The sequence below is a fragment of the Aegilops tauschii genome, chromosome 2, assembly GCF_002575655.3.
Source record: "Aegilops tauschii subsp. strangulata cultivar AL8/78 chromosome 2, Aet v6.0, whole genome shotgun sequence".
NCBI classification, from domain to species: domain Eukaryota; kingdom Viridiplantae; phylum Streptophyta; class Magnoliopsida; order Poales; family Poaceae; genus Aegilops; species Aegilops tauschii.
The window spans coordinates 553,746,234-553,766,367 of record NC_053036.3 but is presented as its reverse complement, the minus strand read 5'-3'; the positions used below and the strand labels follow the sequence as shown (position 1 = coordinate 553,766,367).

At 49.3% G+C, this 20,134-nt stretch overlaps 1 protein-coding gene across 1 annotated transcript; it reads left to right on the top strand.

Moving 5' to 3' along the window:
• Positions 1 to 7,179: 7,179 nt before the first annotated feature.
• Positions 7,180 to 9,490, top strand: LOC109784790 (protein NRT1/ PTR FAMILY 8.3). Its single transcript, XM_020343389.4, has 3 exons — positions 7,180 to 7,321; positions 7,424 to 7,732; positions 7,832 to 9,490. Exons 1-3 carry the CDS (start codon positions 7,277 to 7,279, stop codon positions 9,191 to 9,193), a joined length of 1,716 nt encoding a protein of 571 aa, XP_020198978.1. The 5' UTR covers positions 7,180 to 7,276; the 3' UTR covers positions 9,194 to 9,490.
• Positions 9,491 to 20,134: the final 10,644 nt, after the last annotated feature.

Genomic DNA, 20,134 nt, shown 5'->3' with positions numbered 1-20,134 from the left:
GGTTCGCTTGTTCCACTATTCCAAAACGGATCCATCCAAATGCCAAGAAGAGGTGTCCATGTGAGCAAGACCGAATTCAAGAATGACCGAGTTCCATATATGTTTTGAGTTGCCTAAGGAATAGTGAACACGTTATTTATGCTGATCCCATATTCTTAATCGGCAAGAGGAAGAACACTAGACATTATAAAAACGCATTATTGCGAAATTCTTCTGTTGGGAGGTAAACTGTTTCGTTCACGAAATGCATATACGAAGGAAGGAACGTTTTTGAAGGAAGGTACGTACCTAGCTACCCGAAGTATAGTATGCATATCAGAGGATCAGATAAAAATCCAGCTAAGAGTGGCGTAACAATCCACGGAAAGGACTACTCTACGTTTTGTACACTAATATTCTACTAGTAAGGACGTGTGCTGATATATTATTGCTGGAAAAACATGACATGGATCGCGTCGATTACGACCCCAAGTCCCAAAGACCAAGCAAAAGCATATCAACGTCGCGGGTTGCCGTCTCTGGACGAAACAACAGTTCATGCATGCATGGTGAAACGGCGCACGGTCAGTTTGATGCGTTCTCGATGTTACGGTGCACGAACATGTCAAAGCAAGGCAAAGTGCGAACTCCTCCGGTGGTAAATTAAGGCGTCTGACTCGGTAATCAGGATAGTTTCTTGTTACAGATGGTAAATGCCGGGGAAAGAACAAACACCCCTGATGCAGTGGACTTTGACTGCTATCCTTAGCAGCTGATGTAGCTGGAAGTACGTACGTAGCGGCCAGGTGCGTGCACTTTTATTTTAGAAAAAAAGTATACTTTTCGTCCCTTAACTTTTGCCGAAGTCTAGATTTAGTCCTTCTACTACGAAACCGGACAACTTGCACCCCCAACTCTTGAAACCGGACAAGTTTCGTCCCTTGTCTCTGTTGACCCGGTATCGGTGCTGACTCAGCGTGGTTTTGACCTATCTTCATCCACATGGCGCTATTTCTCTCTTTTATGTTGCTCTTCTTCTTTCTTACTACCCAGGCATTCCATCGAACTTTTGGCGCGCGCGCCTGCTCCCATGCTCAAGGCCGCCGGTGGTCTCCTATGGCTCCGACACTTATACCGCTAGCCCGAACCGTACCACAAAGGAGAGAGAGGGGGAGTACGAGAGAGACAGGAACCGGGGCAGGTCAATTTGGCGGTCCTCTTTGCCACGTCGGTATGGACCGGTCAAAACCAGGGTGAGTCATCACGAAAACCGGTCAAAATCGAGATTAGGGACAAGACTTGTCCGGTTTCAAGAGTTTGGGATGCAAGTTATCCGTTTTCGTAGTTGAGGGAGTAAATCTAGACTTGGGCAAAAGTTGAGGGAGTAAATCTAGACTTGGGCAAAAGTTGAGGGACAAAAAATATACTTTTCTCTTTATTTTATGTTTCCTCTGGAGTTTGGTGGGTGCGTCTTTGTTTGACCATACTATAATCCTGAACTCATCTACGTAACAAAAATGTTGAACTGATAAATCCAGCATTTTACATAATCTTGGACTGTAACGTACCCATCCACCCAAAGATATTTGTTTGTTTCAGATTCTGGGACTAGATTCAGCTTTGCCAGTGAGGTCGAATCTGAAATCTGAAACAAACAACTATTTGAAATCAGCTTTGTTAGTGAAGCTGAATCTGGATTTGGGCCATTTTAGTGTAATTTTCTGAAGCACCTCAAAGTGTACTCTGAAGCGAATCCATAGATGATTAAAATCCAAACGAAGCTTAAACAAACAGGGCCTTACAATCCTTCATGGCATTGAAGGAGTGGACTGAATGTTCTCCTGAGAGTGATCGAACCACACGAAAGCTGGACCGAGGTAAACTGGGCACGTTTGTGAAAGAGGACCGGGCGCGGCGCAGTAAAGCTCGATGGAAAAGTTGCCACGGCGGTACGCTGTCATGGAAAAAGCGCAGAACATAGGCATGCACTTTTTTCTCACCCTGATGTAACAGTTACGTAGTAGCCACTAGCCCGCTAGGTGCATGGAATCACAGCGACGGTCCTCTGGTGCATATGCGATGTCTTTCTGGATGGTGTGCATCCTGCCTCGTTGTACAGTGCCGAAAGTCTGAACTTAGTCTGCATGTAGCATTTCATCTCTACTGATGCCGATCACTAAATACTTATCTTCCTTATCCCCGGGGAACTGGATACTTATCTGAGAGTGAAAGTAACACGGTCAGATCCTTCCTTAGACTATCCACAGTGGGAGTAACATAAGTAGTAACATCACACATATCTAGATAAAATAGATGATGTGGCAAGCAATAAATGAAGAAATAAAGAAAAGTGGTAACATAGCTAGTTACTAGTAGTATGAGCAATATCATACATGTCAAGGCAAAATGAGTCTATAGCCTAATAAATGAAGTGTTACATGTTACCACTTACCACACATATGTTACTCCCCACTATAGAGATAATAATATAGACTAGTAATATGTGCATGTTACTAGTCTATGTTACTATCCGTTGTGGCCAGTCTTACTAGTGCCATGGCATATCAAGCACGTTTACATATGCAAGTGGATCGGGAGCCGTAAAGTTCCACCGGAAAAGTTGCCACGGCGGCTCCCCGCCCTGAGAAAAGTGCAGACCCCACGCAAAACCCCTCCCGTCTCACACAAGTTGGCGATCCCTGGAGTCGCGCAGACGCAAACATAGCCGCAGGGAAACTTCCTGTGTTGAAGTGTCTGTCGTCGTCAGTGAGCAGGCAAAAGCACAAAATCCATCAGGGTTGGTCATATTCTAGTACGACTACGACGACACCTGCCGCCTGCTACCACGATCGATGGTGCTTCTGCGTGCACATAATAAATCTTAAACCATCCGTTTGAGAGAAATTTAATGCTGTCCTATAAACCTCTGCGTTTGAAGGCCCAATAAAGTCTATAAAAATACATCATAGACATCACATCGCCGCTGTTAGGGCACTCTGAGAGGACGAATTGTTTCTATCGCCGCTGAGGTAGTGGCGAAGGCGACCGCGCATCTTCGCGGCTATCGCATGGGGCAGGGGCGGCGGCAAGCGCCGGTCCTCCTTCATGCCCCAGGGCGGCGGCGAGAAACGTTCCTCCTTGACGCGTCGGGGAGGCGGCGAGAGGGGCTTCTCCTTGACGCGGCGTTCGATTTGGACGCCGCAATTGCGTGGGGGAGAGCGGAGAGGGGACGCGAGCTCCGGCTTGATGCGGTGGACCGTCTCTGGTGGCGCCGCCGAGCCGTTGACGTGGAGGACGGAGCGATGGAGCATGACCTGCATCTGCTGCTCGTACTCCTCGTCAGTCACGCCGTAGACTGTGCCCTGTGTCGCCAGCTGCTGCGGAGGCGGCAGGTCCTCCTCGTCGCCAAAGGAGATGACAATCTGTAGTTCGAGGGCGGCGTCGCCACGAACCTCCGGAGCCCGTTCCGAAGCCGCGCGCGTGCCGGCGCCGAGGCCCATGAATTGCCCATCGCCGGAGTTGTATAGGAGGAAATGGGTGAGGACGAGGATGTGCGGAGAGATGCGGTGAGTGCGATGTGGACGGCGCTGAAGCACGACTTATATAACCACAGCCAGGCCATGCGAACAGACGGCCAACCGCTCCAATGTGGCGCAACGGCCGGAGTTAGTTCCTCGGGAAGCTGTGTCCGCATTGAAGCGATGGCTCCCTAGAGGTTGCGTCGGTCAGCGCCGCCCTCCGGTCCAGTCACATCACGCGGTATCAATGCTGGCTGCTACATGCTCTGGGCTGGCATTGATGCGGCGCAAGAAGCGCCGCGTACATCGGACGGAGAGCGCCGAAGAGGCGGGTGGGGTTGTTTGGTGGGCCAAGTTAGTCCGACACGGACCTGGCGAGACGCCCGCAATTTCCCTTCCCCCGTTTGTCTTCAGTTTACACGAAAAAAAACATCCGGACTTTTGAGCGAGAATATAGTACTTCACATGTCTCAGTTTACAGGACATGCACATCAAGCAGGACGTAGGGTTTTACCTCCATTAAGAGGGCCCGAACCTGGGTAAACATCGTGTTCCCTGTGTCCCTTGTTACCTTCAATCCTCAGACGCACAGTTCGGGACCCCTACCCGAGATCGGCCTGTTTTGACACCAACAATGATGGCCATATTCATTGCATAGTTTATGATAATGTGCCCAAACTGGACACATAGGTGCATCTTGCCATTACAAACAATGGTTCTAGGTTGAAAATTTAACTAGTTATATATGTATTATATGTGATGAAAATACATGTTTAGAAACTACATCCCCTTAAGAATCCATTGATATACTTTTGATGACATATAACTCGTATTTAGTTAGTCAAATGAATGATTTAGAACTACGCGCACGCTTTATAAACCTAGACGAAGGAAGTACCGCATTGGATGGCAAAACATGTTCAGATCGAGTGGTTCGGATGGTTGTGATCAATTTGAGGGTCATGTTGGAGATGCCCTTACAACGATCCTCCGTTGGATTGAAAGGGTGAACTGAATGTTCTCCTGAGAGTGGTCGAACGAGACAAAACCTGTACAGATGTATAGCTAGCACCGAGGTAATTTGGCACGTTTATGAAAGGAGACTGGGCACGGCGGAGTAAAGCTCGATTGAAAAATTGCCACGGCGAGACGCTGTCATGGAAAAAGCGCAGAACGTAGGCTTGCACTTTGTTTTAGGGCATCTCCAACGCGAACCCGCAATCCTTTCACATGCGTCTGGATCATGCTGTTCGGATAGCGAAAGCCATACAACGTGGGTGTGTATCAGTCCGCGGCATGGTTCGGACATGATTTCTCTCGTAAACCGGAGACAAACGTGAAGGTTGTGCGGGAGTCCGGAGCGATTCCACGCCCTCTTCTGACCGCCCTAGCCCCCCTAAAACCCCTCCCCCTCCCGTGCGTTTTCTGTTAGCGCCGCTCCAGAGCGTCAACATTCATGTCCGGCCAGAGCGGACGCGACCGCTCACTGGCGCTGGCATTGAAGCGGCATGCCGATCGAGAGAGCGCCACTCACGCCTCTTCCCGGTGCGGGCGAATGCTGCACGTTCAAATGATACGACGGCCACCCGTCCGTCCGTCTGCCGCCGCCGCCCATCCGTCCCTCTGCCCCCACCATTGCTATAAAAACCGCTGCCCGGCCATAGCCGTAGTCATCCACCTCCGATCCCTCTCCGCACCACTATCACCATGAATTCCTCCCCTGCCACAGCTTTCTGGAACAGGCTGACGTCGGACCAGAAGAAGGAGATGGCCGCCCGGACAATGACGACGTCTCAATGGAGGACGCCGACGACGAACCGACACCACCCTCCTCTTCAGCGCCACCCTCCTCCTCCTTCGCGCCTCCCTCGCATGGTGCATTGCACCATGACCATCGGCGAGACCCGTGCCCATTACATGGACATGATGCGGGAGGAGCAGTTCTAGGAGGCGCAGGCCAATGCCGCCTATAGCCACCACCTCCTGCAGAGCACGTGCAGGCGGAGGAGCAACTCACCGCCGGCACGGCTGTCGCGCCAGACGCGGACCTGGCGGAGTAGGAGGCACTGCTCGAGTCCTACTGCTCCGCCCGCGAGATCCGACACGCCTGCTGGCGGTACCCATGACGAGATCCTACAAGGAGGGCGCCGACGCGGGCGATGTGGTGTTCGCCGAGACCCATGACGAGGATGAGGACATCGCCGAGTCCGCGCCCCGCCGCGACGATCACGAAGCTGGCACGCCTGCGGACGCCGCCGGCAACAAGGAAGAGTAGTGCACGGTAAGTCGCCGCCGCTCATGTCCCAGGAAGGCCACTGCTCCTTCCCCGTCAACGCCAAGCTTGGTGGACTCAACATCATCGACCGATTAGTCGCTTGGCCGCAATGTGAAGGCGGACAGCTTCACCTCTCGGGCCACCGGAGGCGGAGCTGGAGAGCGCCGAGGCAGAACTGAAGAGCTTTAGTTCTCGGGACTCATGGCCGGACACGGGGAATGGACGCCAACGACCATTCAGATTAGGTATTAATTATACCTCCAGAGCAGCAGTAGCACCTTTTTGATGTAAATGTAATAAAATCCGGATGTGTTTATATGAAATCTGCCCGTTTTGATCGAATTTTGTAGTCAAAATGTATGTGGCTATGATTGGATGGCGGTCTTCTGAATCCGTGTTCACGTACTTATTCCCTGCCTACGAGCGGATGCGAGAGGAAATTTGCGGGTTGCCGAGATGCCCCTTGGTCCTGATGTCGTACTGGACTTTGACGTTATCCTCGATTTAGCAGCTGATGTAACAGTCAGTAGCCCCCTTCCTAGGTGCATGGATTCACAGAGACGGTCCTCGGGTGCATATCCATGCGATTTCTTCTGGATGGTGTGTATCCTCGTTGTACCGTGCGTACACACTGAAAGCCTGAACTTAATTTGCATGTGCATTTCACCTTACCGATGCTGTTCACGTTTTAAGCTTGCTCTTCAGTTTCCCGCAAGATAAGTATAGTGAGTTGGAGCATACTCTAGATAAATTTGTGGTTGCAGCTGGTTAGGATTATGCTCTCTGCTAATCAACGAAGCGTTTCATATACGTTTTATTGCGGTGAGCTGGCCAGATACTTATCCGAGGGTGAAAGTAACAGACACAGAACTTTCCTTGCTGGTGCCAAGTGGATTGGGCGCAGTAAAGTTCCGCAGAAAAGTTGCCACGGCGGCTCCACGTCCTGGAAAAAGTGCAGACCACACGCAAAGTCCCGTCGAACATGTTGCCACGTTGGCGATCCCCTCCCTGGAGTCGCGCAGACTCAAGCACAACCGCAGGGAAACTTCCTGTATCTCACCGTCGTCGTCGTCAGTGAGCGGGCAAAAGCACAAGATTCATCAGGCCCGGGCGGTCATATTGTAGTACCACTACGACCACAGCTGCCGCCTGCCGCCACGATCGATCATCGATGGTGCTTCTGCGTGCACAAGACTAGTATTACGCATGTGCCCATTTCATTCATTTATCCTTTGCCGGTGCCGCGCGCACGCGAGCCCTTTTCGTCTCCGTGCGATCCCACTGCTTCGTCTCGTTTGACCGCAGTATCTCACCGGGACCCGTTCTCTCTCGCGTCGTCGGCGAATGTGCACGCCTGCGTAGTATATATAAGCCCCGGTGCTCTGCCTCTTGCTTCCATCTCACCCTCCAAGGCTCCCACCCGAGCCAAAAAGGCCACAAGGCGCTCCCTCGAGCTCCACTTCATCGGGTTTCAGCAGCTATCTACCTTAAAATCGGTGCAGCAATGGACGCCATGGAGAGAGGACAGAGCTCCCCGCGGCTGCCAAAGGTACGCATGCCGCCGATCGTGATCGATCGATCATCAGTCATAAACGAACCACGTGCCCCTGATTTCAGATGTCTAACGAACTTGCGGCACGAATTTTTACAGAGCCGGGGCTCAAAGATCGACGAGGAAAGCCTCAGGATGCCGCTGATAGAGAGCAAGAAGAGCGGCAGCCGGGCGCCGGCCGTGGTGCTCGGGTTCGAGTGCCTCGAGAGCACGGCCTTCAACGGCGTCGCCACCAACCTGGTGCTCTACCTGGAGAGCGTCCTGCACGGCAGCGGCCTCGCCAGCGCCTCCAACGTCACCACCTGGATCGGCACCAGCTTCCTCACGCCCGTCCTCGGCGCCATCCTCGCCGACACCTTCTGGGGCAACTACAACACCATCCTCGTCTCCCTCGTCGTCTACCTTATGGTAAGCACACACCCAAACCACAACCCTTGACATGGCGTGGCAGCTTCTTCGTCCATGCATGAGCTTAACTAACTTGGCTGCTGCGCTTCGTCTCTCCAGGGTATGATGCTCATCACCTTCTCTGCGTTACTGCCGACCACCGAGCTGTGCGGGCTGGGCTCGTCGTGCCACCCGATGTTCGGCGCGCACACCGTCGCCTTCTCCGGCCTCTACCTCGTGGCGTTCGGCAGCGGCGGCGTGCGCGCGGCGCTGCTGCCGTTCGGGGCGGAGCAGTTCGACGACGACAACGCCGTGGACCGGGAGAGGAAGATGGCATTCTTCAGCTGGTTCTACATCTGCGTCGACTTCGGCATGATCGTGTCCGGGCTCTTCCTCGTGTGGATCCAGCAGAACGTCAGCTGGGGCCTCGGCTTCGGCATCGCCACGGCCTGCATCGCGCTCGCCTTCGTCGGCTTCGTGCTTTTCACGCCCATGTACAAGCGTAGCATGCCCACCGGCAGCCCGTTCAAGAGCCTGTGCCAGGTCGTGGTCGCCGCGTGCAGGAAGGTCACCCTCCGCGTCCCCGCTGACGCCGCCGTCCTCTACGAGGTCAGCGACAAGATCGACCAGCCCAGAATCGCGCACACCAAAGAGTTCACGTTCCTCGACAAGGCGGCCGTGGTCGCGGACTCGGACCTGGAGGAGGTGACGAACGCCGACGCCGCGGCGGCGGCCGCGGGCTCGTGGAGGCTGTGCACGGTGACGCAGGTGGAGGAGCTCAAGATCCTGATGCGGCTGCTGCCAATCTGGGCGACGAGCATCGTGCTGTCCGCGGCGTACGCGCAGCTCAACACCACGTTCGTGCAGCAGGGCAGCGCCATGGACATGCGGGTCATGTCGTTCACCATCCCGGCCGCGTCCATGGTGTCCTTCGAGGTGATCTGCGTCCTGGCGTGGGTGCTCATCTACGGCTCGGTGATCGTGCCGGCGCTCAGGAGACTGTCCCCGGCGAGCGGCGAGCCGTCGCAGCTGCGGCGGATGGGCGCCGGGCGGCTGCTCATGGCGTTCGCGATGGCCGTGGCGGCGCTGGTGGAGATGAGGAGGCTGGAGGCTGCCGGGAGCGGGGAGTCCATCAGCATCGGGTGGCAGATGCCGCAGTACTTTGTGCTGGCCGGCGGGGAGGTGTTCTGCTACATCGCGCAGCTGGAGTTCTTCTACAGCGAGGCGCCGGAGTCGATGAAGAGCATGTGCACGTCCTTCGCGCTGCTCACCGTGGCGCTGGGCAGCTACACGAGCTCGCTGATCTACGCCGTCGTGAACGCGCTCACGGCCACCGGCGGCCGGCCCGGGTGGATATCGGACGACCTCAACGAGGGGCACCTCGACTACTTCTTCTGGACCATGGCGGCGCTGTGCACGCTCAACTTCGTCGTGTACAGCGCCTTCGCCAGGAACTACCAGGTGAAGACGGTCGTGTCGTGATCGTGATCGTGATCGTTACTCGTCGGCGTACATAAAGAGAGCATCAGATTTCGCATTGCAACGCGCAGTGCGGTGGTACAAAAGATTTGTTTTGTTCTTGTTTCAGAATTCAAAAGGTTCTTTCTTTAGGTAGCAGTTACGTTATAAAAGAATTTAGAATTAGTTTGGTATGATGCAATTACGGCAACACGCAACAGAACCTGGGTCTGTGATACTGTGTAGTTGTATTCGTTTTGGTGTAAACGGTCACTTTGGTGCTACAACTTGTGGCATACAATGAACTGGTGCAACAACTTGGCTCGGACGTGCAAATATGATGCCAATCACACTTGGGTATGAAATCGATGCTGACTTGGCGCGCCAGCGTGGCATAGGGCCAGTGACGGGAAGGCCTAGAGGAGGTCTGCGGCCTTTTTTTTTTGCGAAAACACCTTAAAATTTTTTATTTCTCACAGAAAGCCCATAACAACGCAGCAGCTGCCATTTCATTTTGACTCTATGACACATGGCCCCGCCTGTCAATATGTGAAAATAAAAACGGATCAAACGCCTTCGCGTCTCGAACTCAAGACCAACTGCTGTATAGCTAGCCGTCCAAACAACTCCACCATTCACGTTTGCAATCAGAAACACTGATAACAGTCCTTAATGTAGTACAAGGAGGACGCATCTGGGACTTCTATGAGCTGCAAATAGCGCGGCACATTTTGCACCCACTGATTTTTTAATACTTTTGTAAAAAAATAAGTAATAAAAATAATGTGCATATTAATGATTAGTAAATAAAATTATTTAAATATACACACATGTATTATAAAAATGTTTGGTAAATACGGACATTTAAATATTTATGAAGTAAAATATTTAATTGATACAAAAACTATACACTTGTAACTTATATTTAAATTATACAAAATGATGAATACAAAAATTCATGTGGTATAATTTTCAATCGTGATTTATATTAAAAAATATTATATAATTTAAACATTACCCATGAATGAATATTCATATGAATTTTTAAATTTAAATTATGAATATTTATTTTTACGAACATTGAACTATTAAAGTGTGCACATAATTATGGACATGTTTGTATGATTAGAAAATACTTTGGAATTGTAATGTTAAAATACTTGATTTGTTATTAATTATCCAAAAAATTGGAATTCATGAATATTATTTTAAATATATGAATATTTTTAAAATAATACGTGAACAATTATGAAATGTAAGTTATTTAGTTTGTATGTATAATATTTATACGTCATGAATAATTAAACGTTATTTTTATTACTGAGATTATAATTTACATACCTTTTAAAAAGTTCTAACAAAAACAGGTGCAAATGGGCCGCGTCCGCACTCATCACAGTCCATTTCAGCTCCACAAGCATGTTTGTTCCGCTACATTAAGTGTATTCCATTTTGTGACACCACTAAATTATTTTTTATCCATTTTGTTACGTGAATACTAGAAGTTGTAGTGGCTACGTCCTACTGTGCAAGGAATGGTCGAGGGTTGAGACAAGGGAGCTTCATTTTTCGTTAATTTCACACTTCACTAAAACCCACCTCTCGCAGATCTGAAAAATAAATAAAATGCAAATTCGGGGGGGGGGGGGGGGGGGTTGCAAAATTGAAAAGGCCACACGCACTCCGCTCTGCCTTCCCGTCACTGACAGCAGGGCCGATGCCACATTGGCATGCCTACTCAGCATCGTTTCGTATCCAAACATGATCTGCACCGTATTTGCACGCCCGAGCCAATTTTTTGCACCAGTTCAATGTATGCCACAAGTTCTAGCACCAAAGTGATCGTTTGCGGCAAGTTCAAGCACCACCGATGTAATTGACTCAAAAAGACAAAATCAGTGTTGAATAGTGCCGAATAGCAATGTCACTATTTAGGGCGGAATTTATCTTTTTCATAGCTCACAACTCGTAATGTTTTTCAACTTGAAATTTTCTGTCGCAATAGAACATCACCTTCTTAACATCCCACATTTTTTTTAGATTTTTATGAAACTTTAAAATATGATTTTCACGAAGTTTTCATTGAATATCGGCTTTCGTGAGTGAACCATGTGCTATTTGAAAACATTTCGTGAGAAGAATCTCGATTTTTAAATCCCCATAAATCCAAAACTAAGCTGAAAATCGTGAAACCTGCCATGGTGTCACGACATCGCACTTATATGTCGAGGAATTTTTTCGTCCATTGTGGCGCAAGTTTTATTACACGCCTCTTACAAACCGAAGCTTCTCTCAAAGAAGCCTCGTGGTTCCGATAGGGAAACGTGTCCCCCTTGTGGGCAAAACGTAATCACTGCCTCTTTTCACCTTGTATTTCTTCTACGGGCAACATGGAACGACAGGATATTCGTGCTGAAATTTAAATTTATTCAGGGTTTGTTTGGCCTTTTTATACACTAATTGAGTTTCTTAGGCATTTAATGTCCATAATTCAAATCTGAACTACAAATACATGCTCCAGTTCACCAAAATGGCTAGAAAAATCATATATGTGTCCTTGGGTGCATGTTTAGGTCCCATGCCAGGAATGAGAACGAATTACAACCGTACTGGTGTCATGGCTCGTCCTCAAACATTTCGAATCTCGGTTTTTAAGTCCCCATAAATCCTAAACTCACCAGAAGTCATCAAAGGTGGCATGGTGTCACGTCATGGGACATATATGTTGCGGTAAAAACATTGTCCAATTTGGGCCAAGCTTTATTATAAACCTCTTACAAAAACTGGAGCTTCTCTCAAAGAAGCCTCGTGGTTCTGAGGGAAACATGTTCCCCTTGTGGGCGAAACGTAATCACTGCCTCTTTTCGCCTTGTATTTTCTTCCACGGGCAACATGAAACGACAGGATATCCGTGCTGAAATTTAAACTCATTTAGGGTTCGTTTGGCCTTTTTATACACTAATTGAGTTTCATATGCATTTAATGTCCATAATTCAAGTCTGAACTACAAATACATGCTCCAGTTCACCAAAATGGCTAGAAAAATCATACATGTGTCCTTGGGTGCATGTTTAGGTCTCATGCCAGGAATGGGAACGAATTACAACCGTACCCGGTGTCCTGGCTCATCCTCAAACATTTCGAATCTCGGTTTTTAAGTCCCCATAAATCCTAAACTCACCATAAAGTCATCAAAGGTGGCATGGTGTCACGTCATGGCACATATATGTCATGGTAAAAACATTGCCAATTTGGGCCAAGCTTTATTACAAACCTCTTACAAACCGGAGCCTGTCGCAAGAACCCTCGTGGTTTCGATAGGGAAACGTGTCCCCTTGTGGGCCAAACGATAATCACTCCCTCTTCTAGCCTCGTATTTTCTTCTACACGCGACACAGAACAACTGGAGATTCGCACTGAACTTTGAAATTATTCAGGGTTCGTTTGACCTTTTTTATTCATTAATTGAGTTTTCTAGGCATTTAATGTCCATCGTTCAAATCCGAACTACAAATACATGCTCCAGTGCACCAAAATGGCTAGAAAAACGTACATGTTTCCTTGGGGCGCATGTTTAGGTCCCATGGAACAAATGGGAACGAATTCAACCGTCTCGCCGTCCTGGCTTGGCCACAAACATTGCGAATCTTGGTTTTTAAATGTCTGTAAATCCAAAACTCACCAGGAAATCATGAAACTTGGCATGGTGTCACTACATGGTACATATAATTGTCCAATTTGGGCGAAGCTATATTACAAGCCTTTTACAAACCGGAGCCTGTCGCAACCCTCGTGGTTCCGGTAGGGAAACATGCCCCTCTTGTGGGCGAAACGGTAATCGATGCCTCTTCTCGCCTTGAACTTTGTTTTCTACAGGCAACATAGAATAACAGGAGTGTCGGGCAGAAATTTGAAACTGTTCAGGGTTCGTTTGGCCATTGTATATATATTACTAATTACTAAGTTTTATATGCATTTAATGTAGTCCATAATTCAAATTTGAACTACAACCACATGCTCCAGTGAAGCAAAATGGGTGGGAAATCGTACATGTGTCATTGGGTGCATGTTTAGGTCTCATTTAAGGAATGAGAATGAATTACAAACTTGTTGTCGTCTTGAAACAATGAGAATCTCGGTTTTTAAATCCCAGTAAATCAAAAAGTCACCCAAAAAACATGAAACTTGGCATGGTTTCATGACATGGCACATATATGCCGTGGTAAAAAAATCGTCCAGTTTGAGAAGAGGCGCACACATTAGTAGCCAAGGAAGTCCTTTTTGAAACAAAAAGCTGACATGTTAATATCGCAAATGGTTGTATTATATTTACCGTGTCAAAATTTAACCATACTCGGTGGCGTGCGTGCAGCTGTTTGATTAGACGGGACGAGCGCGAGAAGTCCGCCGTGTAGGTTTGACGGGACGCGTGCGAGCAGTCCGCCCCGCAGGCTCGACGGGACGCATGCATCCTGTCCACCTCGCAGGCTCGACGGGACACGTGCGAGCAGCAAGGCCGCCCATGCTCACCAGGAAGCGAGCTCTTTGACCTTCATGCACCAGCCGCCACCCGCCTCACTCACAACTTCTCCATTAATGTGTTAATTAAAGCACCTAGACGGAGGGTGTTTGCTTGTGATCCCATGGCAGCATTTGCTTTGTTCATGTTTTCAACTCGTATTCCGCCCTAATTTAAATTGCCCCATAGGGCAACGGATAATACGAGCACAAATAAAATGGCAACGGATAATACGACGACAAATTTACAATGGCGCAGATAATAATTGTCTTACATATTTCGGATAATTTATAATGCCACATGCTGCAAAGCACGGAAGACACGGGGGCAAGAGAAGAAGGAAATTGCAGACAACGATCTGGGTCGCTACTGTCTCTACTCGTCGATGGATCACCGGGCGGCGAAATCCTCCAGCTCCTTCAATTCCTCACGACTTTGTTTGAAAGCAGCCATGGATTCCTCCACCTCCTGCTCGCGCTCGATCCGGAGCTTCCTCAAGCCACCCATCAGTTCCTCGACAACCGCTTTCAGCGTCATCTCCGAGGCACTGCTCTGCTCATGCAGCATCTTCTAGCCGGCGGTCTCCTCCTCCTTCTCGGCGACCAACTTGAGGAGCTTCGCATTGTCATCCATGAGTTGCTCGCGAGGCCGGTCGCCTTGTCAACCGAGGCATCGCTGATCTTGAGCAGCTTCATCAAGCCGTCGACAAGCTCCTGCTGCGCAGTGACGCCAGCGAGAATGTCGTCGTCGCCGGCGAAGGACTTCAGGAACGCCGGCTCGTCGCGATGGCCGACGCCGCGAATGCGCTTGTGAGAGCCCTCGCGTGCCCGTGAGAGCTCGTTCGAGGGCTCCGCGGCGCGCCGGGACATCTATACTACGGCTGCGGCGGGACCTCTCTAGTGCTTCCGCGGCCTTGGTCTTTGCTGCCTGGTTATATGTCCACCCTAAACTCCTCCTACCGGTCATGGCGGAACGACTTGACAGAAAAACCAGTTTTGTGGGTGATGACGAGAGGAACTGTGAAGTAATTTTCGAGTGGGTAATTTTTATAGCCCGGTGCTAAGTGTGAACACATATTAGTTTGATAGGTGTGAACAAATTTGCAATTACTTATTGCGTTGTAATCAGCAATGTGGCGAGAAACAAGGTCAAAATTTATTGATGGCAGAAGGTTGACCACGTGGTTGCTCGCCGTTGAGGCGGCCGCAGCGCGCTCCGCTCTGGCGTCCCTGCGCGCGCTCCGCTCTGGCGTCCCTGCGCGCGCTCTGCTCGCCATTGAGGCAAAGTTACAATGGCAACGGTTAATAATTCTTAATAATTGTCTTACATATTCAGGATAATTTAAAATGCCAAATGTGGCAAGGCCCAGAACACTCACGACCTACATATGCACACAATTATAATAAAATATAAGCTAAAAGGGCTGAGCTGGCGGCCTTCCGACGATGGTCTTCTTGGACTCCATGATCAGCATAGCACCCTTGCGGCCATTCATGCCGAGTGTCCCGACCCGCCTCCGCCTACGGAGCTGCTGGCGCTGGGAGGCTCTTGGGGCTGCTGGGCCTCTTCCAGAAGAGCTTGATAGCATGCAATCGCGTGCATGACAACTCCGCGGAACCGCTCCATTTCCATGTCTCTGGCCTGGTAGCAAATTCCATCGATCACCTGCATCCTCAAGATATCACGTTGGCGATGTTCTACTTCGTCGGGGACGTCAACTCCGCCAAGGATGCGCTCGAGCCTGGCCACCACATATCCGGGATCGAGGTTGACAAGGCCGCCACGGGCAATGATGAAGCCGCAGGCTGCCTTTGTCTTGACTGAATCGCAGAGGTCCTCTGCACATTCCTTGCGGGGCATCATCGGATCTCGATGAGCACTGGTGACAACGGTTCTTTGGGTGGGTCGTCGATCATGCGGCCGAGCAGCTCTGGATCTTTTGCACGGTGGATGGCAAACTGCTCATCACACCTCCTCTGCAATATGTCAATTGTGCTCCCAAGGACTTTGACGCCGATATCGCTGCCGATGGGCCATGGTGCCTGCACCGGCCGATGAAGCTCTTGCTCCCCGACCTGCTCCGGCTCGTTGTTGGAAATATGCCCTAGAGGCAATAATAAATGGTTATTATTATATTTCTTTGTTCATGATAATTGTCTATTGTTCATGCTATAATTGTGTTATCCGGAAATCGTAATACATGTGTGAATACATAGACCACAACGTGTCCCTAGTAAGCCTCTAGTTGACTAGCTCGTTGATCAACAGATAGTCATGGTTTCCTGACTATGGACATTGGATGTCATTGATAACGGGATCACATCATTAGGAGAATGATGTGATGGACAAGACCCAATCCTAAGCATAGCTCAAAGATCGTGTAGTTCGTTTGCTAGAGCTTTTCCAATGTCAAGTATCTTTTCCTTAGACCATGAGATCGTGCAACTCCCGGATACCGTAGGAGTGCTTTGGGTGTGCCAAACGTCACAACGTAACTGGGTGACTATAAAGGTACACTACGGGTATCTCCGAAAGTGTCTGTTGGGTTAGCACGGGTCGAGACTGGGATTTGTCACTCCGTATGACGGAGAGGTATCTCTGGGCCCACTCGGTAATGCATCATCATAATGAGCTCAATGTGACTAAGGAGTTAGCCACGGGATCATGCATTACAGTACGAGTAAAGAGACTTGCCGGTAACGAGATTGAACAAGGTATTGGGATACCGACGATCGAATCTCGGGCAAGTAACATACCGATTGACAAAGGGAATTGAATACGGGATTGATTGAATCCTCGACATCATGGTTCATCCGATGAGATCATCGTGGAACATGTGGGAGCCAACATGGGTATCCAGATCCCAATGTTGGTTATTGACCGGAGAGGCGTCTCGGTCATGTCTGCATGTCTCCCGAACCCGTAGGGTCTACACACTTAAGGTTCGGTGACGCTAGGGTTGTAGAGATATTAGTATGCGGAAACCCGAAAGTTGTTCGGAGTCCCGGATGAGATCCCGGACATCACGAGGAGTTCCGGAATGGTCCGGAGGTGAAGAATTATATATAGGAAGTCCAGTTTCGGCCATCGGGTAAGTTTCGGGGGTTATCGGTATTGTACCGGGACCACCAGAAGGGTCCCGGGGGTCCACCGGGTGGGGCCACCTATCCCGGAGGGCCCCGTGGGCTGAAGTGGGAAGGGAACCAGCCCTTAGTGGGCTGGGGCGCGCCCCCCTTGGGCCTCCCCCTGCGCCTAGGGTTGGAAACCCTAGGGGTGGGGGGCGCCCCACTTGGCTTGGGGGGAAGCCACCCCCGTCCCCCTTGGCCGCCGCCCCCCCATGTAGATGGGTTCCAAGGCCGGCGCCCCCCTCAGGGGCCTATAAATAGTGAGGGGGAGGGAGGGCAGCAGCACCACAGCCCCTGGCGCCTCCCTCTCCCCCTGCAACACCTCTCCCTCCCGTAGAAGCTTGGCGAAGCCCTGCCGGGATCCCGCTACTTCCACCACCACGCCGTCGTGCTGCTGGATCTCCATCAACCTCTCCTTCCCCCTTGCTGGATCAAGAAGGAGGAGACGTCGCTGCTTCGTACGTGTGTTGAACGCGGAGGTGCCGTTCGTTCGGCACTCGGTCATCGGTGATTTGGATCACGGCCATCAACCCCGTTCATTGGAACGCTTCCGCTCGCGATCTACAAGGGTATGTAGATGCACTCCTTTCCCCTTGTTGCTAGTATACTCCATAGATGGATCTTGGTGATGCGTAGAAAATTTTAAAATTCTGCTACGATCACCAACAGTGACATCATGAGCCAGGCCTATGCGTAGTTACTATGCACGAGTAGAACACAAAGCAGTTGTGGGCGTAGATGTTGCCAATTCTTCCTGCCGCTACTAGTCCTATCTTGTTTCGGCGGTATTGTGGGATGAAGCGGCCCGGACAGACCTTACACGTACGCTTACGTGAGACAGGTTCCACCGACTGACATGCACTAGTTGCATAAGGTGGCTAGCGGGTGTCTGTCTCTCCCACTTTAGTCGGAACGGATTCGATGAAAAGGGTCCTTATGAAGGGTAAAATAGAAATTGGCATATCACGTTGTGGTTTTACGTAGGTAAGAAACGTTCTTGCTAGAAACCTATACAAGCCACGTAAAAACTTGCAACAACAATTAGAGGACGTCTAACTTGTTTTTGCAGCATGTGCTATGTGATATGATATGGCCAGAAGATGTGATTAATGATATATGTGATGTATGAGATTGATCATATTCTTGTAATAGGAATCACGACTTGCATGTCGATGAGTATGACAACCGGCAGGAGCCATAGGAGTTGTCTTTATTTTTGTATGACCTGCGTGTCATTAAATAACGCCATGTAAATTACTTTACTTTATTGCTAAACGTGTTAGCCATAGAAGTAGAAGTAATCGTTGGCGTGACAACTTCATGAAGACACAATGATGGAGATCATGATGATGGAGATCATGGTGTCATGCCGGTGACGAAGATGATCATGGTGCCCCGAAGATGGAGATCAAAGGAGCAAAATGATATTGGCCATATCATGTCACTATTTGATTGCATGTGATGTTTATCATGTTTTGCATCTTATTTGCTTAGAACGATGGTAGTAAGTAAGATGATCCCTTATAATAATTTCAAGAAAGTGTTCCCCCTAACTGTGCACCGTTGCGAAGGTTCGTTGTTTCGAAGCACCACGTGATGATCGGGTGTGATAGATTCTAACGTTCGCATACAACGGGTGTTGACGAGCCTAGCATGTACAGACATGGCCTCGGAACACACGCAATACACTTAGGTTGACTTGACGAGCCTAGCATGTATAGACATGGCCTCGGAACACGGAGGACCGAAAGGTCGAGCATGAGTCGTCTAGAAGATACGATCAACATGGAGATGTTCACCGATCTTGGCTAGTCTGTCTCACGTGATGATCGGACACGGCCTAGTTAACTCGGATCATGTTTCACTTAGATGACTAGAGGGATGTCTATCTGAGTGGGAGTTCATTGAATAATTTGATTATATGGACTTAATTATCATGAACTTAGTCTAAAATCTTTACAATATGTCTTGTAGATCAAATGGCCCACGTTGTCCTCAACTTCAACGCGTTCCTAGAGAAAACCAAGCTGAAAGATGATGGCAGTAACTATACGGATTGGGTCCGGAACCTGAGGATCATCCTCATAGCTGCCAAGAAAGATTATGTCCTAGAAGCACCGCTAGGTGAAGCACCAATCCCAAAGAACCAAGACGTTATGAACGCTTGGCAATCACGTGCTGATGATTACTCCCTCGTTTAGTGCGGCGTGCTTTACAGCTTAGAACCGGGTCTCCAAAAGCGTTTTGAGAAACATGGAGCATACGAGATGTTCGAAGAGCTGAAAATGGTTTTCCAAGCTCATGCCCGGGTTGAGAGATATGAAGTCTCCGACAAGTTCTTCAGCTGTAAAATGGAGGAAAATAGTTCTGTTAGTGAGCACATACTCAGAATGTCTGGGTTACACAACCGCTTGTCTCAACTGGGAGTTAATCTCCCGGATGACGCGGTCATTGACAGAATCCTTCAGTCGCTTCCACCAAGCTACAAGAGCTTTGTGATGAACTTCAATATGCAGGGGATGGAAAAGACCATTCCTGAGGTATATTCAATGCTGAAATCAGCGGAGGTGGAGATCAAAAAGGAACATCAAGTGTTGATGGTAAATAAAACCACTAAGTTCAAGAAAGGCAAGGGTAAGAAGAACTTCAAGAAGGACGGCAAAGGAGTTGCCGCGCCCGGTAAGCCAGTTGCCGGGAAGAAGCCAAGGAATGGACCCAAGCCTGAGACTGAGTGCTTTTATTGCAAGGGAAGTGGTCACTGGAAGCGGAACTGCCCCAAATACTTAGCGGACAAGAAGGCCGGCAACACCAAAGGTATATGTGATATACATGTAATTGATGTGTACCTTACAAGTACTCGTAGTAGCTCCTGGGTATTTGATACCGGTGCGGTTGCTCATATTTGTAACTCAAAACAGGAACTGTGGAATAAGCAGAGACTGGCAAAGGACAAGGTGACGATGCGCGTCGGGAATGGTTCCAAGGTCGATGTGATCGCCGTCGGCACGCTGCCTCTACATTTACCTACGGGATTAGTTTTAAACCTCAATAATTGTTATTTAGTGCCAGCTTTGAGCATGAACATTGTATCTGGATCTCGTTTAATTCGAGATGGCTACTCATTTAAATCCGAGAATAATGGTTGTTCTATTTATATGAGAGATATGTTTTATGGTCATGCCCCGCTGGTCAATGGTTTATTCTTAATGAATCTCGAACGTGATGTTACACATATTCATAGTGTGAATACCAAAAGATGTAAAGTTGATAACGATAGTCCCACATACTTGTGGCACTGCCGCCTTGGTCACATTGGTGTCA

What these genes read in the sequence shown, in the direction of transcription:
- LOC109784790 (XM_020343389.4), top strand. Translation starts at nt 7,277, where the DNA reads ATGGACGCCATGGAGAGAGGACAGAGCTCCCCGCGGCTGCCAAAG. An exon ending in GCTCCCCGCGGCTGCCAAAG is followed by an intron (nt 7,322 to 7,423) that starts GTACGCATGCCG and finishes GAATTTTTACAG; the next exon opens with AGCCGGGGCTCAAAGATCGA. An exon ending in CCCTCGTCGTCTACCTTATG is followed by an intron (nt 7,733 to 7,831) that starts GTAAGCACACAC and finishes TCGTCTCTCCAG; the next exon opens with GGTATGATGCTCATCACCTT.